General features: G+C 40.5%; 2 protein-coding genes across 2 annotated transcripts in view; one reads left to right on the plus strand and one right to left on the minus strand.

Moving 5' to 3' along the window:
- The window catches only part of LOC134193824 (uncharacterized), a 24,600-nt gene extending 19,953 nt beyond the window's left edge, over positions 1 to 4,647 (plus strand). The window contains exons 21-25 of the mRNA XM_062662665.1: positions 366 to 518; positions 581 to 721; positions 998 to 1,087; positions 3,792 to 3,913; positions 4,359 to 4,647. Of these exons, the coding sequence (XP_062518649.1) occupies positions 366 to 518; positions 581 to 721; positions 998 to 1,087; positions 3,792 to 3,913; positions 4,359 to 4,488 (636 nt within the window). The 3' untranslated portion in view covers positions 4,489 to 4,647. The remainder of the gene's footprint in view (positions 1 to 365; positions 519 to 580; positions 722 to 997; positions 1,088 to 3,791; positions 3,914 to 4,358) is intronic.
- A 3,122-nt stretch (positions 4,648 to 7,769) lies between these two features.
- LOC134193845 (uncharacterized) lies at positions 7,770 to 10,088 on the minus strand. Its single transcript, XM_062662690.1, has 2 exons — positions 9,642 to 10,088; positions 7,770 to 9,575 (listed from the first exon to the last, which is right to left on the minus strand). The coding sequence occupies exons 1-2, from the start codon at positions 10,072 to 10,074 to the stop codon at positions 7,897 to 7,899; spliced, it is 2,112 nt and encodes a 703-aa protein (XP_062518674.1). The 5' UTR covers positions 10,075 to 10,088; the 3' UTR covers positions 7,770 to 7,896.
- Positions 10,089 to 13,378: the final 3,290 nt, after the last annotated feature.

A 13,378-nucleotide genomic window follows, 5' to 3' on the forward strand; every position in this document is an offset into this window, starting at 1 on the left:
CAGTCTAAATGTATCATTAGAATGGAGTTAGAATGAGTCATGCCTACAGGTAAGAAGTCTATCAGATCACCCATCAAAGAAGCGCCAATTGCATTTTAGAAGCTACAATCGTAAGGACTTAGCCAAAGTTCAGAATGGCACCTTACTCTATAGTGAGTACTTTAAATATGGTGTGGACATACAGATGTACAAACAGATGTAGTAAGTATGCTTATAGACTTTGAAACACTGTACCCACTGCAAAAAAAAAGGAGAAATCCTTTATCACATTGTACAGTATTTTAGTGAATTAAAAAATTACATTTACTAATTTATTTGATACAAAGCATAAATAGCTCCAGTAACCATTATGAATATCATTGCAGGCCGACATCTTGGTTAGCAAGTCACAGTCAAGCTTGAAGAAACAAGTCAATTACCGTTTGCTTGCACCTTCTCTCCTCAGTCTTATTGCCACTACTAAGGCAGATGGTGGGTCAAAACCAGGAGCACATGACTGGTGCAATTTCTACTCCAGGGTACGGGAAAGTATTACGTCTTGAGCAAAAGACGTGTTACAGTGAACATTGCTTCGTGTTAGGTCCATGAGAAAGTTGTCTATTACAATCTGAGATCTGAGAAAGTGCAGTTACGATGTCCTAGTGAAATAGACAGGGAGAGGACGATGACACTTGATCAGGGAACAGACATCAAGGGTGTGTTTGAAAGTAGCCTCCTGGAGGTGAGATACCAAGGCACTGAATTTTGTCTCTGAGAGTGTTATTAGCGATTTTTATTGTATGTTAGTGATTTGCAGACATTCTGCTTAAGAATATATTTGCTGCTCTAGACTTAAGGGTTCAACATGCACTCTTTGCACGAACACAACATCCATGATTACTAAATGCATGCCGATTAAGTGATGGCTAATGTTTTATACCATTGAGTCAATATTGTTGTCCTGTTGCTGTGGTGATACTTGCTGTCGGTTGTGACTTAGAGCCATATTTTATTACAGGTGCTTGAGACTAAGGATATACGAAAAAGTGGATTTCTTTCACACAATGAACTTGCACAGGTCTTGAAATCATCAGATGTCAATCTTCAGGTACATCTTGTGATCACAACTATTACAGTTTTTCTTCCATTGTATGTACGTATTAATATGGAATACCATATTTCTTTGAACAGTGGCCACCCTTGAATAGAAGCCGCCCTCATTTAGAATCCGCAGCTGAAGAAAACCTTGTTGAAAATAGAGGTCACCCTCAAATTGAGGATGCACTACTGTCTGTTCCCCATAAGTGCGAACTTTAAAAATCATCAATATCTCTGCTGTTTTTTGGACTTTTCGCGATGATCTCGGTATTGTTAGAAACCGCTAGGTCTGGCATTTCTGTTTATCAAATTATCTAAGCCTTTCCTACAAACGAAACGGAAGGATAGTACTTGTGCATATCAAACACAAAGGGTGGAGCAATGGCTATTATCCTATTATCTTGTAAGACCAAAGGATCACCAACTGGAACCATTTAAGATAATTGGTATAACATGGTCCAACTGGAGTAGCTCTTAGTGCACTAATGAGTACACCTGGTGTGACCTCTACTTCATTACTCACTTCCGGGTTAACGCTTACGGGGAAACAGACAGTAGTCTGCAGAGTTACTAGCCACCCCCACCCCACCCCCACCCACCCCACCCCACCTCGATAGCCACTATTCGAAGAAATACCGTATATTCATAATTGTGTCAACAAGGGTGGTTCGTCTCTGTTAAGAGTGTGTAGCATAAGTTTGTTTGCAAAATACTGTATTCGCCCGTAATAACGCCCTGGGCGGATAGAAAAGAGACACTTTTCTGGGTGTATACTAGGTCATGGGCACTATTTTGGTCCCAGGCGTATACATGGTTGCAATATGCTGTCGTTTGGCCAGTCACCATGTAAACACTTGAAGACAGAAATACCACAGAAGCTTGCAATTATCCATTTGCAAGATCAAGGTACTGGTGTCCGTGCACCATCAGCATAGACACAGAAACTAGACACTACACATGCAAACCGGAATGGTCGGCTTGAAGCCTGTCAAAAGCATCAGAATCGCTAATTGCAACGAAGAATAGTAAGCGCTTTCATGCAATACGGACACAAGCTCATCAAACGCACAGACGGGACGAATGTTCTGTGGACCCTATTTTGTTTTGTCAGCGCATGCGTATCCTGGGCATCTAGTTGGCCATGGCCGTATACTTGGGCAAGGGCGTTGTTCTGGCTGAAAGTTCTCACCTGTCACACATGGGCATATATACAGGCATGGACGTTATTTCGGTATGGGCGTTATTACGGGCGAATACGGTAACGGATTAATACGCTTTCAAATGGCTAAGCTATAGGGGAATGTAAACCTCAAATTCTGTAAGAGACTGCAGACATAGCTATGTATGATGGAAAGGCATCTGCAAGTTTCTTGACATGACAAATCAGCTGGATCTGTACACAAAACCGACCTCATGTGCACAAGCGTGCAGCAACGTATGGAACTCTTTATATCTAAAAGTATCTAGTAGTTTCTAGACAAAGTGACAACTTTCTCTCTGAAGCTCAATTAAGGTTGCCACCACAACACTAGGGCTGTGTCTCCACTTGTTGCCCTTTAAACATGTTTAACATTAAACATGTTTAAACTCTAAACATGTTTAGTAGACAGCGTCTCCACTTGTCCATTTATTCCGGGCTATTAAGAGAATTATCCGGGACTTTGTTGTACCGCGCGAATTCGTTTCTTGTGCACCAGACAGTCAGAGATCGTCTTCTTGTCGTCTGAAGAACAATCACAGGCACAAGTCTCTGTCTTCGCCAAAATGGCTCTCTCCTGACACTCTGCATCAGTCTAAGCACTCTCTGACATTGCCTAGTTTTGTCTTCTTCCAATAGTCTCCAAAGAAAGAGAAAGAACAGCGTGAAAGAACTAACATCCACATATCACGTGACTGTTAAACCTAAACCACTTTCGTTAGACTACTCTGAAACATGTTTAGCAAAAGCTGTTTAGGTTTAGAGTTAAACAGGTTTAACGCCAGTGGAGACGCATTATTCTTAAACATGTTTAGACTTAAACAGGTTGTAAACATGTTTAAGCCCTAGTGGAGACGCGCCCTAGCTTTCTAGTTGGGTGGCATTCAGTCAATTTCCAAGTATATTTACCTTCTATATGGTAATAGATGCACCCAATTTGGAGCTTGCAATGTGGGGAACATCCAGGCCCGATTTGTTAATTAAGTTTATGTAAATGTATATGGGGTAGTTCTTTAGTTGGGCTCTTGAAATCTGAATTTCTCCCACAAGAAACATCTACCACATTCTACTGTAGCTGTTCTAGCTATTTCAAGTTCATTCAGACAGAAGGTTTGATTACATGTCACCATGTCAACAGTTTGCACATCCAAAACTATCTGACACCTGTAGTCATTTTTGTCATTATATAGATATAATTAGTTCACAGATACTTTAGTGGTGTTTAACTAATATTCCTGTCTATTTTCTTATCTGACAAAAGATCAGTGGAAAGCCATGTTTAGTACCCATTATCTACAATTAGCGATGGAGCTTCTCATTTCTAATGAATAGTATTGGTGTCAGTAGGGAACCAGGCTAGTGTTTTACTCACTGCTGTTGCACTTCCTTAATATTTAAATGAATGTTCATTCATGAGCGTTTAGTTGGTGTGAGTACATAGTGGCCTAGGTGATTGGGATATAATTATGTAAACATTGATCGCCCATCAATCATTCTGGATTCATGTTCTTTGCAGTTGTCAGAAGGTCAAGTGAAACTAGTTCTTGCCAAATGCAGCCAACAGTGGGACATCAAGCTTGGTATTCCTTACATTAACCATATCCCTCAACTGAGGCAGTTCATGTCAGATTCAATAAGGTATGTGGATGTAGGTGTCTCTGCACGTGGTGTGTGTGTGTGTGTGTGTGTGTGTGTGTGTGTGTGTGTGTGTGTGTGTGTGTGTGTGTGTGTGTGTGTGTGTGTGTGTGTCTATGTGTCTTTGAGGGCGCAACCTTGAAAAGGCTGCTTCTGACTGTTTACTGTTGCCATGTGTGTGTGCTAGTTGGTCGTGCATTTTGATGAAGGAAACTAAAAAGGTGCATACATTAATGGATGATCACCCTCGTTCTCACAGTGAATCGTTGACTAACCCACCAATAATTCTACGTATTAAATAATTAGACTTGAAATTTGCTAATATATCATTGTCTGCATACGTCTGTTTGCGCGAGGTAGCTTGTATTATTATGTGTCATGAGCACATGTCATGCAGTACAAGCAGAGCAAATGATGCAGCTGACAGAGGGTGTTTTCCATGTTACAGAGAGACTGCTGGACCTGGCAGTGACGCCTGGTGTGAGATTTATACAAAGAAAACAGGACTGTTCTACCTGAACAAAAGAACGGGAGACCTGCAGACAACCCGTCCATCTGGGAAACTGTACTGTGATTGATCATTTTCATTTTTGATAAATTAATTAATTATTACTGTTGCAGTTACTTGGGCATGCTCTGCTGCAAGTAGATTTAATTTGTTACCCATTGTTATTATGAGTGCATGGTGTACACTCACTAGCCCTGACAATGATCACGACATTGATGGGAATTGCCAAGTCTTGTGAACCGAATCATGGTAAATGCATAATTTGCTGTACTTGCTCATGTATTAGCCAAGGGTTTTAACCGTTTATGTTGTATTTAAACCCCCCCCCCATGTCTTGGGTCTACTAAGAATTTGTTGTTTGTTTTCTTCATTTTATGCTAACCAAGCATGGGAAAGAGGTAAAAACGACGAATCCTACCTCTGGCTTTATAGCTTTTACCTATGGTATACATTTAGTGATAGATATTTCTGTGTAGTGACTAGAGAAAGTATGCTGTCATATGTAATGGGAGATCTGGGATTGTAAGCAAATTGTTATAATAGTCTTTCCCATTCAATTGACATGGTGCAGACTAGTAAGGGGGAAACGACAAAACAATCAATACACATTCACTTCTTTGATTGCTGATTTGTCAACTGATATCATTGGTTGTCATTAGGATTAAGGGCATAGCTGAGGCACTTTGTCCAAGGCATAATCACTATTAGTCTCATTTATATTCAGCTTGTGCAATTCATTATTTCAATCCTCTGATTTCAATCTATTACCAGCAATCACCAATTTGAGCACAAGTAAGACTGTGTATGTACAAGAAGAGGGGATTTTGTCCACATACACGTATTGCACTATAGTGCCACACCTTGCCATGTCCTTGCTACTGAATACACACCACAAATTGACATGCAAGCTCAAACACACACACACACACACACACACACACACACACACACACACACACACACACACACACACACACACACACACACACACACACACACACACACACACACACCAGGGCATAATTTACTTTTTTTGCGTAGCGGTATTGCTACACAAATTGCAAATTGAGTAGCAGTAATGCAAAATTGCGTCGCAACCATATTTTTGCAATACAAAGCAATTAATTAATTAATTAATTGCCCAGACAGTTCATGCTTTTCTAGTCTACAGGTGCAAGTTCATAGTCAGTGCCAAACTGTGAATAGTGATGATACTATTAAATTAGTTATTGTAACACAATTTCCTTTAGCTAAGTGGAAATGAAGTTACTTGAATAGTAGCAAGTGGCTCCCTGCCCATGCAAATTTTAGAAGCAAAATATGCTATTCACTAACTTTTGGGTTTTTCTTAACCATATGGCTGAGTGTGTGGCCTCCTTGGAGTGCTGAAGAACCGTTGGGACAGCAAGTGTAGGGTCAAACTGTGCCAATGGCGGACCATCAACACTAATTCTCATCAAGTGATCTAAGGTATCTTCACTAAGACTTGACCGCCAGTCACTTTTTATCCTCCTCATAGCACTGAAACCACGCTTCACTATGGCATTGCTGACTGGAAACACCAGCAGTATGCACACCAATTGCACAAAGTTTGGAAATTTCTCTATGTACTTGGACAGAAGCAGTGACCATACAGTATTTTTGGATGGTGTCACAATTAAGTTATCGATCCAGTACATCTTGAAGAAGGTCCACTCTGTCATTACCCCATCCAGCAATACGTTGTTCTTTAATAGAAGACGACGGAAGTGCTCTAGAGCAAGAGACACATCAGCTACACCAAAGGCTGCAAGATCATCTCGGTCAGTCGGCCACAGATTAGTGTCAAGGAGACAAACTGCTTTAAAAAAATCCCTGTTGTAGACAGCCCATAAGCATGCAACACAGAACTATAGCATCCTGGACTGCAAGTTGCATGAATTTCAATCAGTGCTGCTACACGATAAGCTTCCTCAAGGAAGCAACCAGATTCCAACGCTTCTGCAAATACTGCACTTGACTCAGTCTTTAGAGTAGACAACAACAGAGCTACTGGAGACAACGATTCTAGACAGCATATGCATAGTGTTGGACATTTTTACATAATTCAATGGCTGTTCGCAAACGCAGCTCAAGATGACGACTTTCATTTCCACAAACCAACAGTGATGCAGACGGATAGACAGTTTCCATCACCATACACTTTAACTGGGCCTAAACTTTTATCAGCGTCTTCTGGATAGAGGTTTGCAGCTATGGTATCGGTCATGTATCTGCAGGTCTCACCTTCAGCAGAGGTAGATAGAGACTCAATGTGTCCTACTTTCTCCAACAGTTCAGAAGACACCGAGGGTTTCATGTTTTGCTTTAGATACATTAAGAAATCCACAAGTTGTTGTTGAGACATACTGCTGCTACTAGCTTCCATGTTCGTGCAAAACTGAACTTTAGATTTAGTCGGCATTGACGTTTCTATACAGTAGTTGTGCTGTTTGTACTTCTGTTTGGTTTGACCTTTATATTGGAAGTTCGCAAATGTTTTGCTGTTGCTGTTTGTACTTCTGTTGTGATGACCTTTAGGTTGGAAAAGCTGTGCTGTTTGTACTTCCCGTGTTTCTGTGACAGTGCTGTTTGTGTTGACCTTTACATTGGAAAGTCCATGCAACTACACATTGCATGATTGTTTGTTATTTTAGTTGGTTGACCTTCTACATAGCTACGATATAAAAGTGCAAGTACATTGACTACACTGTTACTTACTTTTGTTCCTTTTTTACCTTGTTACATAGTTACAATGGAAGTCTCAATAGCTATCTTGTTTCAAGTTTCTGTTTCTGTTGCCATCCCTTCTGCTAATGAGATGATAGGTTCAGCAGGTGTTCTGCTAATGTGCTTTAGCTTCATGTGTTGCACAGCATTACCACTCAAGTACGGATGGTTCATAATTGAATAAAAATATAATAGTATATTATATATAGTATCTTCTCACACATTGCTATGCAAGGGTGCACCATTATAAGGTTCTTGGTTACTCCTACCATACTTGGATGGGATTCCGCATGGCAGTTTGTGGGACACCTAGCTGACTTTGTTTCACAACATACAAAAATTGATTTGCAAACTGCCATGCGATACCAGATAAATTATGCCCTGCACACACACACACACACACACACACACACACACACACACACACACACACACACACACACACACACGCATGCACGCACGCACACACACACACACACACACACACTTGTTAAATTATGCTCACATAATTTGAAATGAAGAAAATAAGGTGCACTAGAGTGTAGTGCCATTCCTGTCTCATTTAATGTACCTAGAGATAATAGAAATTATATTGGTCCATATTGGCAAGATCACGATTTATCTTATCCTGAATGAATTAATAACAAAATAGCTACAAAACCCCGCAATTGATCGATCAGAGTTCTCAAAGAGTACCGATGCTATTACACCAGCTGAGCAACTATAACATTCAGTCAACGAATGTGGAAACGTCATCTGGACTAAATGGTGCCCAGCTGTTTATGCTAGCTTCTGTAAATTCTTCTGGCCTGATGTCCCTAGAAACAGCTGAAGTTGTATGTAATGACATGAAAGCTGCTTTCAGACCGCCTTTGATGGCAGTTGGAAGTGACAACCCACGAATCAAGCACGACATCATAACACCAGCAAAACTGTCCCCTGCACCGGAAACATTGATTACGTCAACAGGTAACAAGTCACTGGTTGCTGGTGGAAAATGGAGATACGATCTTCCGGACAATAACGAATTTCTACAGACGAGAACGCCGTCACTACCGAGAGTCACTAAAATGTAGGGAATAAAGTCTAGCAGTTGATGGCTGTAGATGACAGAAGTTCGAAGCTTATCTGAATCACTGATGTGTCGCATTCCAATTGCAGAACAGAACGACTGCAGCTCACTAAAGTTTGGTGATATGTATGTCAGCTTTTGCCAAGAGTCTCCTGCTTCTACAGGCCGCTTTGCTTTCATGATACAGGTTGGCTCAAACCAAACTGGTACGTTATGTGTTGCACAGAAATCAGCCACATACCTAACAGTTGCAGGTGGTATGTTTCCGTCCATACAAACAAGTGAGGCTGCCTTCATATCTTTTTCGTATTTGGACACCATTGAAGTTGTAATGGTATCATTGATGGTCATATCACCAACGGCAGCATGTAAGTCTCCCGTACCATGAAACATGCCACTGTACGTAGCAGTGTTGTAGTCATTCAGTGTAGTTATGCCTTGAGCATCAGCCCTAACATCTTCTGTCCAGTGATGTAAAAGACTTTCACCTACAAAATCTCTTCCAACTGCTGTGATCAGCAGTGGTTTGGCGTCTAAACGGGCCAAGCATTCAGCAACATTCCGACCAACTCCGCCATAAGACTGTGTGACTTTCCCACAAGTAGTGCCTTCGTGCAAGACCTCACTTTCTGCTGTTGCTACAAAATCTACAACAGATGCTCCTATGACAACGGGCCGTTTCACTGTATTGCCAACAGTAAAGGATGACTTTGAAGAAAGGTTTGACTTTGTCAGCTTCGTGGGAACCATTTGAGAATGAGTTATTGCAAATTGATGCTTTAGAAATGATAATTCCTTAGCAATCAGTGCCCCTACTCGTGCATTGTTCTTTACTAGAGCTATGTTTGCAACCAGAGATTGTCCCTTCGTTCTCCTATTGACAAAATCCAACAGAAAAGGAGTCACTTCACTACCAGTGACTTGTAATCTGTTAACTTCATCTAATCCATCTTGAATCACTTCCTCGACACCATAAGCAGCTGAATTGTGTGGAATAGGGACAGCGACAACCAATCCACTGTTAAGTCCAAGCTCAAAATTATTAAAAATGAGCTTGGCACATTCTTGTGGTGACCGAACCTGGCAATCAGATTTCATTCCACTTTGTGGAGTGAAAAATGCAGGAAACTCAGTAGTTTCTCCTAAAGTGGCAACAGTAACGCCTTGTGTCTCCAGATACTCAAGAGTCAGTCGAATGTCAAGTAGAGATTTCACGCCACCACAAACAACAGCTACTGGTGTCTTACCTAGCTCAGTTAGATCAGAACTTATATCCATAGTAATCTCGGCTCCTCGATGAACACCTCCAATTCCTCCAGTAACAAACACATCAATACCTGGAGGCAACTGCGATGAGACTCAGCATCAATAATTTTATTCTCTGATTATCTGTAGTGACCAACCTGACAGATGGGCTGCTATCATAGTAGCTGAAACGGTAGTGCCTCCGGACAATTTCTGACTCGTTGCCACCGCGAGGTCTCGCCTTGCAATTTTCTTTGCTTCCTCTCCCAGTCTTCCAAGCTTGTCAATCTCATCAGGCTGCAGACCAACTCGAATATGACCATCAAGAACGCCAATTGTTGCTGGAACAACGCCCTCTTCTCTGATGATATCCTCCACTTCTAGAGCGGTGTTCACATTGTCTGGGTAAGGCATACCATGAGTGATAATAGTCGACTCCAATGCGACAACAGGATTTCCTCGCTCAAGGGCGTGTCTAACGGGTTGGTGAACATCTAGAAAAGTCCGACCTAGGAAAGACCGAGAAGAGAAAGAACAGAAGCGACGATTGACGTGTCTGGAAATCCAACTGATGTTGTGGAACAGTCTCATAGCGTTTCCTGCCCTAGCCGGCAACCGGTAACCGGTGAAGCACAGGCCTAAAATGGCCATGCGCGCCACGTGACAGCCGTGATCACGTGACTCCGCGTGGAATGCAAACGAATCCAGCCATACACGACCAAATATGCACTGCGTGGGTTTATAATAACATTAATTATTGCATTGGAACTCTAGAGAGTTAGTGTGCTAAAAATAACGACAAGAATGTCTGTTAGCAAATCAAAGTAACTTAATTAAAGAATTTTTCAGATAACTATTACGAGATCGCTAGTCTCACTCTTGCTGTTGCTACGTTTAGTAGTCTTCTTTGACCTTTAAAACTTGTTTTTCTCACTATGTCTAAATCCTGAAGCAGCAAAGAACTGTGTGTGTGTGTGTGTGTGTGTGTGTGTGTGTGTGTGTGTGTGTGTGTGTGTGTGTGTGTGTGTGTGTGTGTCTGTGTGTGTGTGTGTGTGTGTGTGTGTGTGTGTGTGTGTGTGTGTGTGTATGTGTGTGTGTATGTGTGTGTGTGTGTGTGTGTGTGTGTGTGTGTGTGTGTGTGTCTGTGTGTGTCTGTGTGTGTGTGTGTGTGTGTGTGTGTGTGTGTGTGTGTGTGTGTGTGTCTGTGTGTGTGTGTGTGTGTCTGTGTGTGTGTGTGTGTGTGTGTGTCTGTGTGTGTGTGTCTGTGTGTGTGTGTGTCTGTGTGTGTGTGTGTGTGTGTGTGTGTGTGTGTGTGTGTGTGTGTGTGTGTGTGTGTGTGTGTGTGAAGATGCAGGACTTTACTCACCATATGCATGGGAAAGGGCTATTTAAGATTTCTCCTCGTTTTTATAAAAAGTATATCTAGACAATTCCAGGCCAATGACCTACTAAAAGCGTCATTGGTCCCATTGTTTGGAATTTCATATTATTGGTGCATAGAAACTCTGTCTCTAGACCCCATTATTAATAGTTGTCAGTAGGGTTTTGCCAGGATTATTCCAGTATGGTTATTCCGTTACTATCTATAACTAAAATTCTTCAAATGCATGCAAATTTACTGCACAGTTCGTGCATGTGGTGCATTCAGTTTTAAAATTAGAAGCTTGTCTGTTTCGACAAAGACTCCAATTAATGTATGGGTGTCTCACACTCTTCACCAGTCTGAAAGCTTATTAATTAGTTTCTATTTTAGCTTAATTCTGATATAATTAATAATTAAATAATTGACTCAAACCTCAAGCCTAAATAGAAGCTAATGGACATCCAGGTCAGTGAAGACTGTTAAGATCCTCTTTACATTTGTTTGTGACATATATGCAACATCATCAACTGTTATAAGTAACATCAATACACTAGCTATTGCAATTTAAGACAAGGAGAAAGTTCAAGTTGTCAAAGACATGCTTGTAAATGAAACATCTGAATATTGGCTCAGTAAAAGACAAAAAGTTAGGTGGCTATATAAACAAAACAAGTATGATATAGTTGCTGTACAAGTTTCTTCAAATATATATATATATATATACATATATATATATATATATATATATATATATATATATATATATATATATATATATATATATATACTCTGCAAATTGGAGTATATCTTGACTTACCATCAGCAAGTTTTAAAAAAACTTAATTAATGTCTTTGTTAGCCATCTCTTGTTATTCTTGCAAGAGTTTAACAAAATTGTGCAAAATTGTGTGTGTGTGTGTGTGTGTGTGTGTGTGTGTGTGTGTGTGTGTGTGTGTGTGTGTGTGTGTGTGTGTGCCCATATGCAAGTGTGCTTTATGTGCATACTGTATGCATGCGTGCACGTACACCTATGCATGTATTTGTGTTCACTTGACTTGAGTATTGACCTCTGAAAGGAAGCAATGGTCCATACCACATCATCACTCATGCACATAAAAGGAATTGTTAACAATGGTCCGACTGACACTCTAATAATAATTCCATGCAAGTACATGAAGTATGTGTAAACATGTCTACACACCTTCCTTGGTGTTTAAATTATCTCTATCTCTGTTTGCCGTAATTACATTGAGTAATATCTTTTCAGTGAGACAGTTTTTTAGTTTATGTGTCCTGTGTGGATTGGTCATTCACTGGTAGTGATAATGACTCAATGAACGTTTCACAAACTCCTGCCAAGCTGAGTCACTGTCTGAGTCACCATATTTGTGTTCATTAAGTAAGTGATAACTTAGCCATGAACCCTTATATTGAACATATACACACGCAGTAGTTGTTGCTAACATTTGCGAGCAATGCAAGGGATGCAGCTAAAAGGAGGTGCATGGTCTGTGTATTACAGTACTGCCTGTTCTGGCTGCTTGTGAGATGTATTCAATAAAACTGCATGAAATCGGTTTGACAGACCAAAGTACAGCACATCTACAGTATAAGAAGTTCTGGAAGCATGCATGTGGAGAGCACTTCTGTCTCTAAAACTACTAAAATTTTCCATTTATGTATTAATTAATAGTTGAATTGATATTTATGATTACTCATGGCATGGGTGTGATTACAATTGTGTCACACATACACGCACACACACACACACACACACACACACACACACACACACACACACACACACACACACACACACACACACACACACACACACACACACACACACACACTTATGAAGGTAAAATATTGCCAACGGTATATATTTCGTCTATACTAATTCTTGAAACTGCATGTAGCATGTTCCAACACAAACATACTCCATCAACTATTGTCCTAGTGAAAATTAACAGCAGCACGCAAGCCTCATCTTCCACAACCTAGTTATGAAAATTTTTTCCTGTACATTTTCCGACTGCTCTAATAATTAAACATGTGGTGACTAAATATTTCTGCCCATTCAGATACACCTGCAACATAGGGCTGCGCCACTATCTTTCCAAAACTATAGTACACAACTACTTCAGGACGTATAGTTCGATCATGTTTACTGTCCATCACCCTTTGCTACATATCTACAATAGATGTACGTTAATTAATTGTAGAATGAGTAAGCCATCTGATTCTAGAGTAACAATGACGTACTTTCAAGAATTTAATGCTCGGTTTTGTCGAATATGAAATGATGTACCAACAATTGTCGCTTTGTATCTATAATTTCATTGCTGACAAAATACGACAAACAGAGAGTCTCACGGAAGCGTCTGCACACACAGATTGCAATGTAAGTTTGTTGTCTTCATCAAATTTATCATGCGCATTGCATTTTCAACACTGTGTGTAGAGACTATAACACAAAATAAACACGCAAATATACAGGCTTCCTATTCCTACCTCTCCTAGAGATCAGAA

This window comes from Corticium candelabrum, chromosome 18 (assembly GCF_963422355.1).
Source record: "Corticium candelabrum chromosome 18, ooCorCand1.1, whole genome shotgun sequence".
NCBI classification, from domain to species: Eukaryota; Metazoa; Porifera; class Homoscleromorpha; order Homosclerophorida; family Plakinidae; genus Corticium; species Corticium candelabrum.